General features: G+C 34.5%; 1 protein-coding gene across 1 annotated transcript in view; it reads right to left on the bottom strand.

Annotated features, from left to right (window-relative positions):
* Positions 1-22,500, bottom strand: part of LOC137617982 (cell adhesion molecule 3-like) — a 715,661-nt gene that overhangs the window by 43,986 nt on the left and 649,175 nt on the right. Inside the window, exon 5 of the mRNA XM_068347907.1 lies at positions 4,968-5,287. Coding sequence (XP_068204008.1) covers positions 4,968-5,287 — 320 coding nt within the window. The remainder of the gene's footprint in view (positions 1-4,967; positions 5,288-22,500) is intronic.

Here is a 22,500-nt window from a genome sequence, read left to right on the forward strand (position 1 = left end):
ATTAAAATAAATATTACCTATATAAACTATAAAAATTTAACAAGACAAGAGGAAGAGAAATTAGATAGAATAGTGTGCCTGAGTGTACCCTCAAGCAAGAGAACTCTAACCCAAGACAGTGGAAGACCGTGGTACTGAGGCTATGGCACTACCCAAGACTAGAGGACAATGGTTTGATTTTGGAGTGTCCTTCTCCTAGAAGAGCTGCTTACCATAGCTAAAGGGTCTTTTCTACCCTTACCAAGAGGAATGTGGCCACTTAACAATTACATAGTTAACCCCTTGGGTGGAGAAGAATTGTTTGGTAATCTCAATGTTGTCAGGTGTATGAGGACATAGGAGAACTGGAAAGAAGAGGCCAGACTATTCGGTGTAAGTGTAGGCAAAGAGAAAGAACCGTAACCAGAGAGAAGGATCCACTGTAGTACTGTCTAACCAGTCAAAGGACCCCATTATTCTCTAGCTGTAGTATCTCAACGGGTGGCTGGTGCCCTGGCCAACCTACTACCTACTAGTAGGTATATATATATATATAAATATATATATATATATATATATATATATATATATATATATGTCTTACTTAAAACTGTAATCAAACAGTTTAACATGGTTCTTCAAAACGGCCCATAAAAGAAACAAAGGAAATATAAATAAATCACTATATCTCGAGCAATACATTAGCCGTCTTTAAGGTGTAAAGTAAAAACCCATAGTTATTATAAAGTGCTTATTATGTATGTATATATATACATATACATATATATATATATATATATATATATATATATATATATATATATATATATATATATACATACATACATACATGATAAGCACTTTATAATAACGATGGGAAATTTTTGCTTTACACCCTGAAGAGGGCCAATTAGTATTGCTAGAAATATAGTGATTTATTTATATTTCCTGTGTTTCTTTTATGGGCCGTTTTGAAGAACCATGTTAAACTGTTCGATTACAGTTATAAGTAAGATGTATAATTATATAATTATTTATTTATATTTCCTTTGTTTCTAGTATGGCCTTTTTGGAGAAACATTTATTTATATGTTTGTGTTTGTGCGTGTGTGTGTGTGTGTATTCGAATGACACGAGCAAATGGATTGATGCAAACACCACCAAGAGACGTACCTACCCTTAGATTATTCAAACGAGGTAATGCACAAATGTCCCCCAGAAAAAAAAAAAAAAACCGACACTCAAGTCCCAACAAATGTAGGGGGAACATGGCAAAGACCCGTCTGGATTGCCTGCACCAAGAGAGGGGTTCGTACGCAATGCATCACGGATTCTACATCGTTAGCATATCAAGTACCTGGCGTTAGTGGTGTCTTGCTCCGGGCAGAATCCACTGGATTCGCAGATGAGGGAACACGAGACTCGGTGGATGGTTTTGATTAAGCTGGCTGGCACAAGAATAATTCTTTCTCTTTGTTTGTGTTTCATAGTCTCGGGGATTTCAATTAATTTTCCATTTGGGATAAAAGGCAAGGTGGCATAGTTTTTATGAGTAGGTTACGAGTTGAAAAGATAAACCTACGATATTGTTTAGAGAGAGAGAGAGAGAGAGAGAGAGAGAGAGAGAGAGAGAGAGAGAGAGAGAGAGAGAGGGGGGTTATGAGTTAAAATAATAATACTATGGCACTGTATACAGAGAGAGAGAGATAAACCTACGATATTGTTTACAGAGAGAGAGAGAGAGAGAGAGAGAGAGAGAGAGAGAGAGAGAGAGAGAGAGAGAGAGAGAGAGAGAGAGAGAGAGAGGGTTATAAGTTAAAATAATAATACTATGGCACTGTATACAGAGAGAGAGAGAGAGAGAGAGAGAGAGAGAGAGAGAGAGAGAGAGAGAGAGAGAGAGAGTTATGAGTTAAAATAATAATACTATGGCTTTGTATACAGAGAGAGAGAGAAAGAGAGAGGGAGAGTTAAAATAATACTATGACATTGTATAGAGAGAGAGAGAGAGAGAGAGAGAGAGAGAGAGAGAGAGAGAGAGAGAGAGAGAGAGAGAGGTTATGAGTTAAAATAATAATACTATGGCTTTGTATACAGAGAGAGAGAGAGAGAGAGAGAGAGAGAGAGAGAGAGAGAGAGAGAGAGAGAGAGAGAGAGAGCGAGAGAGAGAGAATGTTTGTTTAATGTATAGTTTTATAATTATTTATCTTTAAAAAGGAACAAGTACTGGTTATGGAACCAGCCTAAAGGCCTACTGACTTATTACCCCCGCTTTAACATGAGTAGTTAGTCCCTAAGTGAAGAATAGAGGAGAAAATAAAAAAGTGAAGAACAGAGAGGAAAAAAAGAAATTGAAGAACAGAGAGGAAAAAAAAGAAATTGAAGAATAGAAGAGAATTAAGAAGGTGAAGATTAGAGTGGAGAAAATAAGAAAGTGAAGAATAGAGGAGAAAATAAGGAAGTAAAGAACAGAGAGGAGAAAATAAGAAAGTGGAGAATTAGAGAAAATAAGGAAGTAAAGAATAGAGAGGAGAAAATAAGAAAGTGAAGAATTAGAGAAAATAAGGAAGTAAAGAATAGAGAGGAGAAAATAAGAAAGTGAAGAATTAGAGAAAATAAGGAAGTAAAGAACAGAGAGTAGAAAATAAGAAAGTGAAGAATTAGAGAAAATAAGGAAGTAAAGAATAGAGAGGAGAAAACAAAAAAGTTAAGAACAGAGAGGAGCAAATAAGAAAGTGAAGAATAGATGATAAAATAAGAAATTGAAGAATAGAGAAAAAATAAAAAAGTAAAGAATAGAGGAGAAAATAAGAAAGTAAATAAGAGAGGAAAAAGTAAGAAAGAGAAGAACAGAGGAGAAAATAACGAATAGGAGAAAATAATAAGAGATACTGTACACTCCCTCGTGAATAAGCATAGAAGCAGACCAATGCAATTTACAGACATTAAAGGAACAGAATTGGGAATTGGTATTACAAGGTCTGAGTCAATAATACTGCCAGGAAGTCTATTCTACAGTATTAGGGCAAATGGCTGGCAGGAATTCTGCCACTGGGCCAGTTTGACATCACAGCGCCAGACACTATAGTGGATTTTGTTGCCCTGGAAGGCGAGGGGTACATGCAGGCACTCTAGCTTCTAATGGAATCTACCTATTGATTTATTCATTATGAAAATCGTATAGCTACTGTATACAAGCTATACAGACTGATATAAATGATTCAAAATGCTTAATTATAATCCCCCTATTGATTTATTCATTTGGGAGAATCGTATAGCTCCTGTATACAAGCTATACAGACCGATATAAATGATTCAAAAGGCTTAATTATAATCCCCCTATTGATTTATTCATTGGAAAAATCGTATAGCTACTGTATACAAGCTATACAGACCGATATAAATGATTAAAAGGGCTTAATTATAATCCCCCTATTGATTTATTCATTGGGAAAATCGTATAGCTACTGTGTATAAGCTATACAGACCGATATAAATGATTAAAAAGGCTTAATTATAATCCCCTATTGATTTATTCATTGGGAGAATCGTAAACCTACTATATACAAGCTATACAGACCGATATAAATGATTCAAAAGGCTTAATTATAATCCCCCTATTGATTTATTCATTGGGAGAATCGTAAAGCTAATGTATACAAGCTATACAGACCGATATAAATGATTCAAAAGGCTTAATTATAACTCCCCTATTGATTTATTCATTGGGAAAATCGTATAGCTACTGTATACAAGCTATACAGACCGATATAAATGATTCAAAAGGCTTAATTATAATCCCCCTAGCCATTTATTTATTGGGAAAATCATAAAGCTACTGTATATAATCTATACAAAGACTGATACAAATTATTCTAAATGCTTAATAATCAAGTTACATGTTTAGAAGTTTAACAATTTGACTCCTCTTGTAATATATGAAATATCATCAAACTGTGATTCAAAGTACATTTATATAATTTAGTTTAAGGAGTCAAGAATTTTAAAAGACAATTGCTAATTTCGTATCGGAATTCTTAGATGCCTACCTCTCCAGTAATTCTTCTGCTTGGTCAATAATTAATAAATTAAACATAAAACCGCACTTAATTTTGTTTTTCTCTGTTCTAAAGAAAAATATTTCTCAAAATCCATTTAAAATCTATTAATGGTCATTCACTTTTCGTTGTTTAGTTTAATGAGTCAATAATTTTAAAAGGCAATTGCTAATTCCAATAATTCTTCTGCTTGGTCAAAAATTAACAAATTAAACATATAACCGCACTTAATTTTGTTTTTCTCTGTTCAAATAAATGTTTCTTCTCAAAATCCATCTAAAGTCTATTAATGGTCCTTCACTTTCCGTTGTAGTGTTAAGAAGTAATGTAGACATAAAACCACTAGAGGGGCACTCAGTAGAGAGCATGCCTTCGCCACACCAAGCAGTCTTATTTAGCTCTAAACTCCACTGCGTACTTGTACTTCAATGTCTTTTCTTCAAACTCTAATGGATTTGTCCTTGAGTCATATCCCACATGTCCACCAGGTTTCGTTGAAACGGGTTCAGAAGTTTTCGTGTAATGTTCATAAACAAAACATAAACTTACAACATATTCGCTATGTATTTAATGTTGCTATTAACGGGGGAGGGTGGGCTGTGGCACCCTAGCAGTACCAGCTGAACTCGGTTGAGTCCCTTGTCAGGCTGGGAGGAACGTATAGAGTAGAGGTCCCCTTTTTTGTTTTTGTTGCATTTGTTGATGTCGGCTACCCCCCAAAATTGGGGGAAGTGCCTTGGTATATGTATGTATGTATGTATTATAGTCAAATACTGTTGCGTACTTGTGATTTTATATACTTCATCCAAACTATTAAAGATTCATCCTTGCGTCATACCCAACGTGACTACTAAGTTTGGTGAAAATCGGTACAGTAGTATTGGAGAAGATAAGGAAACCAAAAGCCTATACAAACGTCTCGACACTTACCAAATTACCATCATGGTACCAACGCACTTCGCCCTCCACACTGTCGTCCCCTTCAATCACCTTCGCATCATCTGGCACGACGCACTCGAGGACGACCTCGGTGCCTCTAACCACAAGTCTTTCTTCTATATCTAGCCGAGGATCAGGCTCGTCCTCGAAGAGCAGGAGGTCGGCTGGGTTGGCTGAGGCGTTGAGAGGGACACCCAAGGATGGTGGAGGAGGAGGACCACCTCCTCCTCCATCTCCTCCTCCTCCTCCTCCCTCCTCCATGGAATCAGCAAAGCCTTCTCGTCGACCGCTGTGTCGTAAGAATCGAACATCTGTAAAAGATCATTATAACTTTTTTAATTACATTTTGTACGCAAAGTTCGAGCGAGAAAACACCTTGTTATAAAATATTACTTTTTTTTAAGTTATATCAATAAATTCAAGCCCTATACAGAAGTTTTAAACTGAAAAAGTAATATATACAGATCATTATAACTTTAATTAGTTCTTGTACGCAAATAAAGTTAAAGCAAGAAATGTTAGAAAATATAACTTTTTTTCAATCATATCAATAAAATCACGCCCTATACAGAAGAAAGTTTTAAAACGAAAAATAATTGAAATACAAATCATTATAACTTTTTAAAATTACCTCTTATACAAAAATGAAGTTAGAACAAGAAAACATCATGTAAAAAAATAATATTTTTTTTAAATTATAGCAATAAATTTAAACCCTATATAGAAGAGATTTTTAAAACAAAAACAATAATTGAAATACAGATCATTATAACTTTTTAATTACTTCTTGTACGCAAAGTTAGAGCAAGAAAACATCATGTTAGAAAATATTACTTTTTAAAAATTACATTGAGAAATTCAAGCCCAATACAGAAGAGAGTTTTAAAACGAAAAAAAATAATTGAAAGAGAGATCATTATAACTTTCTAATTACACTTTATACACAAATAAAGTTCGAGCAATAAAACCATCACGTCCGAAAATATTACTTTTTTTGAATTATTTTAATAAAATCAAGCCCTATACAGAAGAGAGTTTTAAAACGAAAAAATAATTAGATATACAGGAAAGAGAAGTTGTAAATATCAAAGAAGAATGAGAGAGAGCATGAAGAGGAAAGACAATCATGAGAGTGAAACATCACACCTATATGAAAACTCAAAATCATTATACTAAATACTGATTTAATTCATAATAATCTACCAAAAAGGAAATAGTCAACTACGCAAGGAAATATAACGAATTGTATAAACAAAATATGTAATAATAAATGTAGTTACATTAATTAAAGACAATTATAGACAGTAACCGTAATGTTACAAAATCAGTGAAATAAACCAGAGTAAACACAAAAAACACGTAAAAGGTATTTTATTACATAACGAACTAGATGGGCCTTCGCCACGCAGCTCCTCCGAAGCCCATCTTATGGTCTTTGGACAAGGTCCTACATTATGCCTCATCTGTGAACAATGAAGATTGTTCACTCAAGGATCTAACCCAGAAGGTTATTTTCCTGTTCGCTATAGCCTCAGGGGCTAGAGTTAGTGAAATAGTAGCCCTATCAAGAAATGAGGGCCACATTCAGTTCACAGAAGTGGGAGAACTGAATCTCTTTCCTGATCCAACCTTTCTCGCCAAGAACGAGCTACCCACTAAAAGATGGGGTCCCTGGAGAATCTGCCCTCTGAAGGAAGATGTCTCTCTATGTCCAGTAGAGTGCCTAAAGGTCTATCTTCGTAGAACTTCAGACTTCAGGGGAGGACAGCTCTTTAAAGGAGAAACCTCAGGATCAAATTTTATTTTGCTCTCAATTGCGTACTTGTATCAAGATGTATTTTACTAAAAATCTAAAGGATTTGTCCTTGTGTCATAACCCCCACATGTCCACCAAGTTTCGTTGGAATTGGTTTGGTTGGTTCTGCGTAATGTTGTTCACAAAGAAAAAATAAACTAATGAAATATTTGCCGTTTACTTAAAATTGCGCTTATGTTCAAAGTACTTGATGTACTTTATCCAAAATGTTAAAGATTCATAATTGGATTATACCCAACATGACTTAATTTTGGTCAAATCTCCGCAGCAGCTTTTGTGTAAAGTTGCGGATATACAAATAAGTAAATAAATAAACTAACAAAATAGACAGGGGTGAATACATACCCTTCCCAAAATCTCGATTTTGACGAAGGCAATAATGCATGACTATATTGAATTTTTTTTTAGCGAGGCATATTTGCACCGACTCGCATTGGTGCCCTTTTAGCTCAGAAACGTTTCCTGATCGCTGATTGGTTGGACAAGATAATTCTAACCAATCAGCGATCAGGAAACTTTTCCGAGCTAAAAGAGCACCGCTGCGAGTCGGAGCTAATGTGCCTCATTAAAAGAAATTGACTTTAGTAACACTATCTAAATTGTTCGGCTTCAGTATTAGCACAACAAATATTTCCAAAATGACTGAACAGTCTTGGAATATTCAGCAGACTTCATAAATTTGCTGATCTCCTGAAGTTAATTTATGGTTGTTATTTTAATCTTTAAACCATATATCATTCTAAACAGTTCAAAGTTGGAGCAAATGTTTTTATGTTGACCAGGCTGACATGATTCTTTTTATAGTTTATATATGACATATCTGTTTTTGACGTTATTAATAGTCTATATATGACATATCTATTTTGACGTTGTTACTGTTTTTAGAATGATTTATTGTTAATTTGTTTTCATCATTTATTTATTTCCTTATTTCCTTTCCTCACTGGGCTATTTTTCCCTGTTGGAGCCCTTGGGCTTATAGAATCTTGCTTTTCCAACTAGGGTTGTAGCTTGGCTAGTAATAATAATAAAAACTATTTAACTACAATGTTATGTTTGTTAGTTCGTACATAGGTAACCAATCTAGCTGTGACATTCCTGTTTCAAGATTTGATAAAACGTGAATATTCCAAGAAATGTTCTCTTGATCAAATACGTGTACCTCTGCCAAGATTCTATTTCCTTTTATGTTATTGTTGTATATTTGTCACTTTTCTAGCACAATGGTAAAACGTATCAAACGCATTTTAAAAAGACTACATACCAGATATATATATATATATATATATATATATATATATATATATATATATATATATATATATATATATATATATATATATATATGTAAATATCACCCACGAAATGCATTTAATACCGAATTCTATCTTGGGAATACATATCCACTTGGAATTCATTTTATGGTAACAGCTTCTGGCCGGGTGGTGATTCGAACCACCACCTGTACGGCTTGAAACTATGCTGGCAGGGACCCTACCGACTCAGCTATCAAGAGAGACTGTACAGGTGGTGGTTCGAATCACCACCCGGCCAGAAGCTGTTACCATAAAATGAATTCCAAGTGGATATGTATTCCCAAGATAGAATTCGGTATTAAATGCATTTCGTGGGTGATATTTACATTAATTAAAATCACGTGTGCTTGTGATATATGTTTATATATATATATATATATATATATATATATATATATACATTTATATATCTATATATATACATATGTATACAGTATGTATGTATATATATATATATATACACAATATGTATGTATGTATATATAAACATATATATACATATATATACTTATATATACTGTATATATACAGTATGTATGTATATATATACATACATATATATATATATATATATATATATATATATATATATATACAGTATGTATTTATATATATATATATATAGATAGATACAGTATATATTTATATATATATATATATATATATAGATAGATAGATAGATAGATACAGTATATATATATATATATATATATATATATATATATATATATATATATATATATATATACTGTATTTATATATATATATTATAACCATCAGCTGAAAAACAGACATGGACCAGTGGCTTTTTTGTGCTTAAAAGTATACATGTAATCTGTATAAGCGCTAAAACTAGTCAACTTAATTACACATTATGAGATTACTATTAGCAATAGAACGCAAAATGTCCTATTTAATGTTAATATAATTTTTTTACAGATAACACTTAAAAATTCCTTATGGTTTCGTAAGAAGATTAATTTGAACCACTCATACATTCATTATAATTAGGATACTGAAATGAAGGAAATAGGACTTCATTGGACTAAGCAGATTTCAATAAAACAGAAGATAATAGTCTCTTAATTAAATTAATTTCGAAGTTCTACCTTCTAATTACTCAAAATTCATCAAATAAATATTAACACGATATGTATTATAAATTCAAGATTTATAATTAATTCTTGAATATATATGAAAAATCTGCTTTAATGTTGTTACTGTCCTTAAAACATTTTATTCCAATTGTTTATTACTTTTCATATCGTTTATTTATTTCCTTATTTCCTTTTCTCACTGGGCTATTTTTCCCTATTGGAGCCGTTGGGCTTATAGCATCCTGCTTTTCCTACTAGAGTTGTAGCTTAGCTAATAATAATAATAATAATAATAGAAATGAAACTATAAGAGAGATTACTCGGGTGCCATATGTTGATGAGATCACGATGAGGGGTAGATGCAGATGGTTTGGGCATGCTCTTCGCACTCCCCAGAGACATTAGTTCACCAAACGTTCAGCTTGGCTCCAAAAGGCACTAGAAGAGTTAGAAGACACAGGCCTACATGGCTGAGGACTATGAAGCGCGAAGCAGGAGATGATGAATGGGGAAGTACTGAATTAAAAGTTCAAAATAGAGACGAGGCCCTTTGCGTCAATAGGCGTAGAAGGAAATGATGATGATGATTTTACTAATGTTTAACAATTTATCCACAGTTGCAGATGAGGGGTAGATGGAGATGGTTTGGTCAAGCTCTTCGCAGTCCCCAAGAGTTATTAGTTTACTAAACATTCAGTTGGGCTCCACAAGGCACTAGAAGAGTTAGAAGACATAGGCCTACATGCCTGAGGACTATGTAGAGCGAAGTAAATGATGAATGGAGTATTGATTTAAAAGCTCAAGATAGAGACGACTGGCGAAATCTAACCGAGGCCCTTTACGTCAGTAGGCGTAGAGGGAAATAATGATGATGATTTTACTTATGTTTCGACCCAAAATAAACAATTTATCCATATTTGCGGAACTAAGAAAACCTTTTTTAAAGATTATTACTCTGAATCCTGTCCATTCTATTAAAACACAACACACAAACATAGGTTAGCGCAAAACACAAACACAGGTCGGAGCAGTATTCCAACAGCCAAAACAATTAATTAATCATAACAAAATGGAAAAGCGCGTTGTTAAGAGCGAAAGTGGACTTTTATGAGATAATGCACATCCTGATAACACACAACGAACTACAATTCATTCCACAAAATGCTCATTCATATATCCATTATAGGCAACAATAACCGCATTCATAGTCATTCTGGGATATAAAATTATCTACTTCACAGACAAACATTTTGGTACACTACATGTCTACATTTAAAGGTTTAAAGGTCGCTCATGAATGGGAGAGGCAAGGAACAGTGACATTGCCCTAGCAATCAGGACAATGCCCTAGAGACTGACCATATATTATATGATCAGCGCCCAAGCCTCCTCTCCACCCAAGCTAGGACCAGGGAGGGCCAGGCAGTGGCTGCTGATGACTCAGCAGATAGACCTATAGTCTCCCCCAAACCCCCCAACCTTAGCTCACAAGGATGGTAAGGTTGCAGACACTAATGGCACTAACGAGTCTACGGGACTCGAACCCCCGACCGGCAAATACCAGGCAGAGACGTTACCAATCAGGCCACAGCAACCTGAATGTATGTAACTAGTGTACGCGACCGGTAAAAATGGCGGCTAAATATTTATAGATATGCATACGCACGCACACAGATTCAACCCTTCCCACGCCTTCACAATTCCCTAGCTACAAACCAGATGTGGTTTACTAATGTATCTCACGGGGTAACCCCCCCTCTCACCAGGGTATGACTAATCTCTCTCCCATCATCCGAGGGACGGGTACCGATTAGTTATACGTCTGGCAATGGTGCTCAGCATAGCTGGAAAGAATAGCCTGACACTTGCTTTTTATTATATAGGGTTCAAACCAGAGTCCAACCAGTCGAGCACAGTGCTATCTCTGTGCTACAGCATCTCACTTACACGTTTCATCTCATCAAGTTAAGGTTTCTTTCCATTCTTCAAAATCTTAACTGTTCATTTTACATCATCAACAATTACTTTCAATAAGCCTCCAGGCTAGTACACAGTGGTGACGTGTTCGCCTCGCATTCGCATGGCGTCAGCTCGAGCCCAACCCGGAACAGTGAGTTTAAGCTGTTTACTGGGGAAGGCTCTGCTGCTTTTGGATACCACAGTGGGGAGCTCGGTTGACGTTCTGGTGAGCACCTATTCTGATGAAACTGGAACCGAAACCGGACACCTTTACCTTTAAGGTGTGTACCTTTGAGCTCTCGACTCTCAGTTCTGCCTTTTCTCTACCTTTCCCATTCAAGGAAACTTCAAAATTCTCAGTCCACTGACCCAGGTCTGCACTTACTTCAGACAGTTTTTATCTATTATAAACTTTTATATTCAGATAGAATTATTAATGACTCTCTCGTTTATTTTCTTGTAACCCAGGTCAAACTATTTACCCTACAGGTTTTGCTACCTTTCTCTACTCTTCTTTACTCTTCATGATTTAAACAAATCGCAAGTTAGGAATCATGATAACATACAATCACATTACCTCTTTAGGAAGCTATTTTTAGACCCACGAAGCCTATTTACATTCAGGGTTATCTCTTCAAACTTCAAACATTTTACTTCAACAAACATTTTATAAGGTAAGGCAACTTTGCATGAATATGCCACACTCATGGATTACCAGATTTAAACTCCTTTTCTAAAAATAAATAAATAAATAAATAAATAAAAGAAAAAAAGAAAGAAAGAAAGAAAGAATTTTGAAGGATTTTCAGATAACGGTGACTTTTATGACGTGGTAAGAATGCTTGATTGCTCTTCTGGAAAAACCATTGTCTTTCTGGGATTGTAAATCCCTTCCATATAAAACTGTGTACAGATTATTTCCAGATTATTGTCAAGTACACTTTTTGTATTTTGATGGTTATTTCAATGACGGCGAGCTGAAATACTTCAGGCAATATTTCGACGCATCTAAAATATTTTACAACTTTAATTTTGTAAAAAGATGTAAAATAAAATTTTTAAATGACTTTCTGCATAACATAGAAGCTTTTTCTGACAATTACGGTTTTGGATTAAGCCCTTACCTTAACCCATTTTGCAAAAGATAACTTTTAATATTTTATTTTTCAATGACTTTCTATACAACATAGAAGCTTTTTCCAACACTTACGGTTCTGGATTAAGCCCTTACCTTAATCTCTCCTGTATTCATCCTATTCATCTTTTTTCAAGCTTCCGAAAAAAAGTATTCTTTAAATTGTCTACTAAATTATGTAAACCTTGCGTTTAGATGGACCTAATACGAAGGTACAAAGGAACTCACTAGAAGTATCAATAACTGGTAGATTAAATACTTATTCAGTAAAGCTCACAAAAAACTCTTCTTCGCTCAAGGGATTAAATTCTGCACTGCAATTGCTCAGTGGCTACTTTCCTTTTGGTAAGGGTAGAAGAGACTCTTTAGCTATGGTAAGCAGCTCTTCTAGGAGAAGGATACTCCAAAATCAAACCATTGTTCTCTACTCTTGGTTACTGAAATAGCCTCTGTACCATGGTCTTCCACTGTCTTGGGGTAGAGTTTCCTTGCTTAAGGGTACACTATTCTATCTTATTTCTCTTCCTCTTATTTTGTTAAAGTTTTTATAGTTTATATATGAAATATTTATTTTAACGTTGTTACTGTTCTTAAAATATTTTATTTCAATTGTTAATTACTTCTCATATTTTCTTGTTTATTTTCCTCACTGGGCTATTTTCCTTGTTGGAACCCCCGGGCTTATGGCATCCTGCTTTTCCAACTAGGGTTGTAGCTTAGCAAGTAATAATAACAATAATAATAATAATAATAATAATAATATTAATAATAATAATAATTAGTCTTCTATTTTTTTGGGTATCCCCTTTGAGTTTTTCGGACACAGCTAATGTCAGAGGTAAATTCACTTATGGCAAAGAATACAATCAGTACTTTAATCTCACTGTAAGACATTTCTTTACTATGGCATCTTAGTTATCATAAATATATGCATTCTATGGTTGTGATTTTAGGATGTCCCTTTTGACATCTATCTCACATGTGGTCTGAGTATGAAGTAATCGCAGTGGCAGACCCCCCAAAAATATATAATTACATCCATATCTTGAATAACTTTTAATATTAGTCAGAGACTCAACACTTTCCTCACATTTTACATAAATCTAACTCCACTTCATTTCCTCTAATTAACTTCGAGGTAATTTCCAATTCCTCTAATTAACTTTGAGGTAATTTCCATTTCATCTAATTAACTTTGAGGTAATTTCCATATCCTCTAATTAACTTTGAGGTAATTTCCATTTCATCTAATTAACTTTGAGGTAATTTCCATTTCATCTAATTAACTTTGAGGTAATTTCCAGTTCATCTAATTAACTTTGAGGTAATTTCCATTTACTAACTTTAAGGTAAATTCCATTTCCTACAATTAACCTTGAGGTAATTTCCATTTCCTCTAATTAACTTTGAGGTAATTTCCATTTCCTCTAATTAACTTTGAGGTAATTTCCATATCCTCTAATTAACTTTGAGGTAATTTCCATTTCATCTAATTAACTTTGAGGTAATTTCCAGTTCATCTAATTAACTTTGAGGTAATTTCCATTTACTAACTTTGAGGTAAATTCCATTTCCTACAATTAACCTTGAGGTAATTTCCATTTCCTCTAATTAACTTTGAGGTAATTTCCAATTCCTCTAATTAACTTTGAGGTAATTTCCATTTCCTCTAATTAACTTTGAGGTAATTTCCATATCCTCTAATTAACTTTGAGGTAATTTCCATTTCATCTAATTAACTTTGAGGTAATTTCCATTTCATCTAATTAACTTTGAGGTAATTTCCAGTTCATCTAATTAACTTTGAGGTAATTTCCATTTACTAACTTTGAGGTAAATTCCATTTCCTACAATTAACCTTGAGGTAATTTCCATTTCCTCTAATTAACTTTGAGGTAATTTCCAATTCCTCTAATTAACTTTGAGGTAATTTCCATTTCCTCTAATTAACTTTGAGGTAATTTCCATATCCTCTAATTAACTTTGAGGTAATTTCCATTTCATCTAATTAACTTTGAGGTAATTTCCAGTTCATCTAATTAACTTTGAGGTAATTTCCATTTACTAACTTTGAGGTAAATTCCATTTCCTACAATTAACCTTGAGGTAATTTCCATTTCCTCTAATTAACTTTGAGGTAATTTCCAATTCCTCTAATTAACTTTGAGGTAATTTCTATTTCCTCTAATTAACTTAGAGGTAATTTCCATTTCATCTAATTAACTTTGAGGTAATTTCCATTTCCTCTAATTAACTTTGAGGTAATTTCCATTTCATCTAATTAACTTTGAGGTAATTTCCATATCCTCTAATTAACTTTGAGGTAATTTCCATTTCATCTAATTAACTTTGAGGTAATTTCCATTTCATCTAATTAACTTTGAGGTAATTTCCATATCCTCTAATTAACTTTGAGGTAATTTCCATTTCATCTAATTAACTTTGAGGTAATTTCCATTTCATCTAATTAACTTTGAGGTAATTTCCATATCCTCTAATTAACTTTGAGGTAATTTCCATTTCATCTAATTAACTTTGAGGTAATTTCCATTTCATCTAATTAACTTTGAGGTAATTTCCATATCCTCTAATTAACTTTGAGGTAATTTCCATTTCATCTAATTAACTTTGAGGTAATTTCCATTTCATCTAATTAACCTTGAGGTAATTTCCATATCCTCTAATTAACTTTGAGGTAATTTCCATTTCATCTAATTAACTTTGAGGTAATTTCCATTTCATTTAATTAACTTTGAGGTAATTTCCAGTTCATCTAATTAACTTTGAGGTAATTTCCATTTACTAACTTTGAGGTAAATTCCATTTCCTACAATTAACCTTGAGGTAATTTCCATTTCCTCTAATTAACTTTGAGGTAATTTCCAATTCCTCTAATTAACTGAGGTAATTTCCAATTCCTCTAATTAACTTTGAGGTAATTTCCATTTCATCTAATTAACTTTGAGGTAATTTCCATTTCATCTAATTAACTTTGAGGTAATTTCCAGTTCATCTAATTAACTTTGAGGTAATTTCCATTTACTAACTTTGAGGTAAATTCCATTTCCTACAATTAACCTTGAGGTAATTTTCATTTCCTCTAATTAACTTTGAGGCAATTTCCACTTCATCTAATTAACGTTGAGGTAATTTCCAATTCCTAACTTTAAGGTAATTTCCATTTCCTACAATTAACATTGAGGTAATTTCCATTTCCTCTAATTAACTTTGAGGTAATTTCCATTTCCCCTAATCTATTTTTTCTTGTTGAATTAGGTATTGGTGGAAATCAGAATTGCCATGACAAGGGGGTGTAAATGTACATGTGAGTATTGAAGATAAATGTTTTTATACAGATGAAACGTAGCTGAGTTTGAATGATACCTATTATTATTATTATTATTATTATGACTTGCTAAGCTACAACCCTAGTTGGAAAAACAGGATGCTATAAGCCCAGGGGCTCCAACAGGGAAAATAGCCAAATGAGGAAAGGAAACAAGGAAAATTTAAATACTTTAAGAACAGTAGCAACATTAAAATAAACATCTCCTATATAAACTATAAAATCTTTAACAAAACAAGAGGAAGAGAAATAAAACAGAATAGTGTGCCCGAGTTTACCCACAAACAAAAGGGTTTTTCGTTAGATGATGTAAAAGAAAGTATGACAAACGCGAGACTAAGAGATAGGAGAATGTTATGTATGTAGCATGAATGATTCCTTTGTCAAAGTAGAAAATGGTTTTGATGAAATGGATGAATTGTTGACAGAAATAAGTGAGATTTTAGTGCCAGTTGATGTGAAACAAACAAGGAAGGAAGATAAAACACCTAGTCTTAATCCTGTCTTTCTTTTGATAAGCTCACTGACCACAAATTTCAATAGTCACAAAGACGTTCTGGGTTGTCAATTCTCACAGATCATTAAGATATATTTTCTAATGCTTCAAGTCTCTTAACAGAAAACTTAATATCAATCACCCGCCCGTTGAGATACTACCGCTAGAGAGTTATGGGGTCCTGTGACTGGCCAGACAGTACTACATTGGATCCTTCTCTCTGGTTACGGTTCTTTCCCTTTGCCTACACATATACCGAATAGTCTGGCCTATTCTTTACTGATTCTCCTCTGTCCTCATACACCTGACAACACCGAGATTACCTAACAATTCTTCTTCTCCCAAGGGGTTAACTACTGCACTGTAATTGTTCAGTGGCTACTTTCCTCTTAGTAAGGGTAGAAGAGACTGTAGCTATGGTAAGCAGCTCTTCTAGGAGAAGGACACTCCGAAATCAAACCATTGTTATCTAGTCTTGGGTAGTGTCATCGCCTCTGTACCATGGTCTTCCACTGTCTTGGGTTAGAGTTCTCTTTCTTAAGGGTAGACTCGGGCACACTATTCTATCTACTTTCTCTTCTTCTTGTTTTGTTAAAGTTTTTATAGTTTATATTGGAAATATTTATTTTAATGTTACTGTTCTTTAAAATATTTAATTTTTCCTTGTTTCCTTTCCTCACTGGGCTATTTTCTCTGTTAGGGCCCCTGGGCTTATAGCATCCTGCTTTTCCAACTAGGGTTGTAGCTTAGCATTTAATAATAATAATAATAATAATAATAATAATAATAATTAATCAAAACTCTTGCAGGCAATACGACATAAACCACTTTGAAGATGTGGCCGAAACCATGAGACCTAAAATTTTAGGTCCTCTTCTTGTACCTTGCATAAAAAAGGACTGAACAGGTCAAGAATCTAGTCCTCTCCAGTCTTGTCTAGATCCTAGATGTTATTGCTTTTCTAATGCTTTAAGTCCTTTGTAGGCAACGCGACATAAACCTACTTGAAGACGTAGCCGAGACCATGAGCCCGCAAGTTTTAGCTCCTCTTCTTGTACCTTTGATAAAAAAAGGACTGAACAGCTGTCTGAGCAAAGATCTGGCAGTAATTTTAGACTTTTGGAAGGGTTGCAAAACGTTACAGATGCTGTTTGAACAAAGACTTGGCAGTAATTTTAGACTTCTTGAGACTGAACAGGTCTAAAATCTAGACGTATAGACCCTAGAGGCCTAGATGCTATTCATGTTTTCTTAACAAAGGGTTCTTTCCTTAGTCAGACTTGAGTTCTGGAAGTCTCTCTTTCAAAACATATGACGATTTTACTGGATTTCTTAAGTTATTTTCTGTCAAAACTAAATAACAACCAATACAGAAAAAAAGCTCTGATGTTGTTTCTAGTTTTCTCAAAAGGAATTTTATCCTTACTTGGTAACAGTATTAATATTCCACAATATTTGAAACCTGAAATATAGCTGAGGACTATGAAGCGTGAAGTGGGAGATGATGAATGGAGAAGTATTGATTTAAAAGCTCAAGATAGAGACGACTGGGAAAATCTAACCGATGTCTTTTGCGTCGATAGGCGTAGGAGATGTTGATGATGAGGATGAGGAAATATAAATTAATCTCAAACTATTCATGGCTTTATGTACTACAGTACTCTTAAAAGTACAGGAACTATTATGACTTTTTTTCGGGGAATGATAGTAATTTATAAAAAAACAATAAGCACGTGGAATAAAAGTATAAATTTTCCCTAATATTAATGGAATTTGAAGTTCAAAAAATGAGGATATACATAAAATGAAAATACCTTTGTGACTGTCAACTTGTTGAAGAGAAAAAATGTATTCATGACATGCCATAACAGGCGAATTAGATTTTATAGAATAATGTTTTTAATATTTCAAATTTTTGACATAATTTCATTATTTATGATAACACTATCTAGCCCAAATTATATAAGTCGAATCCAATACCATTGAACATTTCTGTGCTTTTTGTACCGGAATATTCTTGAAGGTCACTTATCCAAGTATTGACTATTCCCAACGCTGCTTCACCTTGCTGATCTGATGTGTGTGTATGTGCGTGTGTCTAAAATCACCAAGTATATTCACCATTCATTAGCTTGGAAACATCACAAGGTTGTCTTCAGGAATTATTTTCTTCCGATACCACACTCAACCCATGGAAATTCTTTCATTACTGTATCATACACTGCATGCTGCCTTCTTCTGTGTTAGAATTATAACACACATAAATGCAAAGAACAGACTACTCAATAACAAATCCCCACCAGTGCCCCACTTTTAAAAGATTTCACCACACAGTGGTAAATATTTTGCAATATAAGAAAGTGCATTCTATTCCATAATAAATTCTTAATAGTGGTTTACTTTCAAAAGCATTCATCACACACCAGTACATATTTTACAATAGAAGAAAGTCCAGTCTACTTAATTATATCTCCCCACCAGTGCCTCACTTTCAAAAGCATTCATCACACACCAGTACGTATTTTACAATAGAAGAAAGTCCAGTCTACTTAATTAGATCTCCCCACCAGTGCCTCACTTTCTAAAGCATTCATCACACACCAGTACGTATTTTACAATAGAAGAAAGTCCAGTCTACTTAATTAGATCTCCCCACCAGTGCCTCACTTTCAAAAGCATTCATCACACACCAGTACATATTTTACAATAGAAGAAAGTCCAGTCTACTTAATTATATCTCCCCACCAGTGCCTCACTTTCTAAAGCATTCATCACACACCAGTACGTATTTTACAATAGAAGAAAGTCCAGTCTACTTAATTAGATCTCCCCACCAGTGCCTCACTTTCTAAAGCATTCATCACACAGTAGTACGTATTTTACAATAGAAGAAAGTCCAGTCTACTTAATTAGATCTCCCCACCAGTGCCTCACTTTCAAAAGCATTCATCACACACCAGTACATATTTTACAATAGAAGAAAGTCCAGTCTACTTAATTATATCTCCCCACCAGTGCCTCACTTTCTAAAGCATTCATCACACACCAGTACGTATTTTACAATAGAAGAAAGTCCAGTCTACTTAATTAGATCTCCCCACCAGTGCCTCACTTTCTAAAGCATTCATCACACACCAGTACGTATTTTACAATAGAAGAAAGTCCAGTCTACTTAATTAGATCTCCCCACCAGTGCCTCACTTTCAAAAGCATTCATCACACACCAGTACATATTTTACAATAGAAGAAAGTCCAGTCTACTTAATTATATCTCCCCACCAGTGCCTCACTTTCTAAAGCATTCATCACACACCAGTACGTATTTTACAATAGAAGAAAGTCCAGTCTACTTAATTAGATCTCCCCACCAGTGCCTCACTTTCTAAAGCATTCATCACACAGTAGTACGTATTTTACAATAGAAGAAAGTCCAGTCTACTTAATTAGATCTCCCCACCAGTGCCTCACTTTCAAAAGCATTCATCACACACCAGTACATATTTTACAATAGAAGAAAGTCCAGTCTACTTAATTATATCTCCCCACCAGTGCCTCACTTTCTAAAGCATTCATCACACACCAGTACGTATTTTACAATAGAAGAAAGTCCAGTCTACTTAATTATATCTCCCCACCAGTGCCTCACTTTCAAAAGCATTCATCACACACCAGTACATATTTTACAATAGAAGAAAGTCCAGTCTACTTAATTAGATCTCCCCACCAGTGCCTCATTTTCAAAAGCATTCATCACACAGTAGTACGTATTTTACAATAGAAGAAAGTCCAGTCTACTTAATTAGATCTCCCCACCAGTGCCTCATTTTCAAAAGCATTCATCACACACCAGTACATATTTTACAATAGAAGAAAGTCCAGTCTACTTAATTAGATCTCCCCACCAGTGCCTCACTTTGAAAAGCATTCATCACACACCAGTACATATTTTACAATAGAAGAAAGTCCAGTCTACTTAATTATATCTCCCCACCAGTGCCTCACTTTCAAAAGCATTCATCACACAGTAGTACGTATTTTACAATAGAAGAAAGTCCAGTCTACTTAATTAGATCTCCCCACCAGTGCCTCATTTTCAAAAGCATTCATCACACACCAGTACATATTTTACAATAGAAGAAAGTCCAGTCTACTTAATTAGATCTCCCCACCAGTGCCTCACTTTCTAAAGCATTCATCACACAGTAGTACGTATTTTACAATAGAAGAAAGTCCAGTCTACTTAATTAGATCTCCCCACCAGTGCCTCACTTTGAAAAGCATTCATCACACAGTAGTACGTATTTTACAATAGAAGAAAGTCCAGTCTACTTAATTAGATCTCCCCACCAGTGCCTCACTTTCTAAAGCATTCATCACACAGTAGTACGTATTTTACAATAGAAGAAAGTCCAGTCTACTTAATTAGATCTCCCCACCAGTGCCTCACTTTGAAAAGCATTCATCACACACCAGTACATATTTTACAATAGAAGAAAGTCCAGTCTACTTAATTAGATCTCCCCACCAGTGCCTCACTTTCTAAAGCATTCATCACACAGTAGTACGTATTTTACAATAGAAGAAAGTCCAGTCTACTTAATTAGATCTCCCCACCAGTGCCTCACTTTGAAAAGCATTCATCACACAGTAGTACGTATTTTACAATAGAAGAAAGTCCAGTCTACTTAATTAGATCTCCCCACCAGTGCCTCACTTTCTAAAGCATTCATCACACAGTAGTACGTATTTTACAATAGAAGAAAGTCCAGTCTACTTAATTAGATCTCCCCACCAGTGCCTCACTTTGAAAAGCATTCATCACACACCAGTACATATTTTACAATAGAAGAAAGTCCAGTCTACTTAATTAGATCTCCCCACCAGTGCCTCACTTTCTAAAGCATTCATCACACAGTAGTACGTATTTTACAATAGAAGAAAGTCCAGTCTACTTAATTAGATCTCCCCACCAGTGCCTCACTTTCTAAAGCATTCATCACACAGTAGTACGTATTTTACAATAGAAGAAAGTCCAGTCTACTTAATTAGATCTCCCCACCAGTGCCTCACTTTCTAAAGCATTCATCACACAGTAGTACGTATTTTACAATAGAAGAAAGTCCAGTCTACTTAATTAGATCTCCCCACCAGTGCCTCATTTTCAAAAGCATTCATCACACACCAGTACATATTTTACAATAGAAGAAAGTCCAGTCTACTTAATTAGATCTCCCCACCAGTGCCTCACTTTCTAAAGCATTCATCACACAGTAGTACGTATTTTACAATAGAAGAAAGTCCAGTCTACTTAATTAGATCTCCCCACCAGTGCCTCACTTTGAAAAGCATTCATCACACAGTAGTACGTATTTTACAATAGAAGAAAGTCCAGTCTACTTAATTAGATCTCCCCACCAGTGCCTCACTTTCAAAAGCATTCATCACACACCAGTACATATTTTACAATAGAAGAAAGTCCAGTCTACTTAATTAGATCTCCCCACCAGTGCCTCACTTTCTAAAGCATTCATCACACAGTAGTACGTATTTTACAATAGAAGAAAGTCCAGTCTACTTAATTAGATCTCCCCACCAGTGCCTCACTTTCTAAAGCATTCATCACACAGTAGTACGTATTTTACAATAGAAGAAAGTCCAGTCTACTTAATTAGATCTCCCCACCAGTGCCTCACTTTCTAAAGCATTCATCACACAGTAGTACGTATTTTACAATAGAAGAAAGTCCAGTCTACTTAATTAGATCTCCCCACCAGTGCCTCATTTTCAAAAGCATTCATCACACACCAGTACATATTTTACAATAGAAGAAAGTCCAGTCTACTTAATTAGATCTCCCCACCAGTGCCTCACTTTCTAAAGCATTCATCACACAGTAGTACGTATTTTACAATAGAAGAAAGTCCAGTCTACTTAATTAGATCTCCCCACCAGTGCCTCACTTTGAAAAGCATTCATCACACAGTAGTACGTATTTTACAATAGAAGAAAGTCCAGTCTACTTAATTATATCTCCCCACCAGTGCCTCACTTTCAAAAGCATTCATCACACACCAGTACATATTTTACAATAGAAGAAAGTCCAGTCTACTTAATTAGATCTCCCCACCAGTGCCTCACTTTCTAAAGCATTCATCACACACCAGTACATATTTTACAATAGAAGAAAGTCCAGTCTACTTAATTATATCTCCCCACCAGTGCCTCACTTTCAAAAGCATTCATCACACAGTAGTACGTATTTTACAATAGAAGAAAGTCCAGTCTACTTAATTAGATCTCCCCACCAGTGCCTCATTTTCAAAAGCATTCATCACACACCAGTACATATTTTACAATAG

This window comes from Palaemon carinicauda, chromosome 24 (assembly GCF_036898095.1).
Source record: "Palaemon carinicauda isolate YSFRI2023 chromosome 24, ASM3689809v2, whole genome shotgun sequence".
Taxonomy (NCBI): Eukaryota; Metazoa; Arthropoda; class Malacostraca; order Decapoda; family Palaemonidae; genus Palaemon; species Palaemon carinicauda.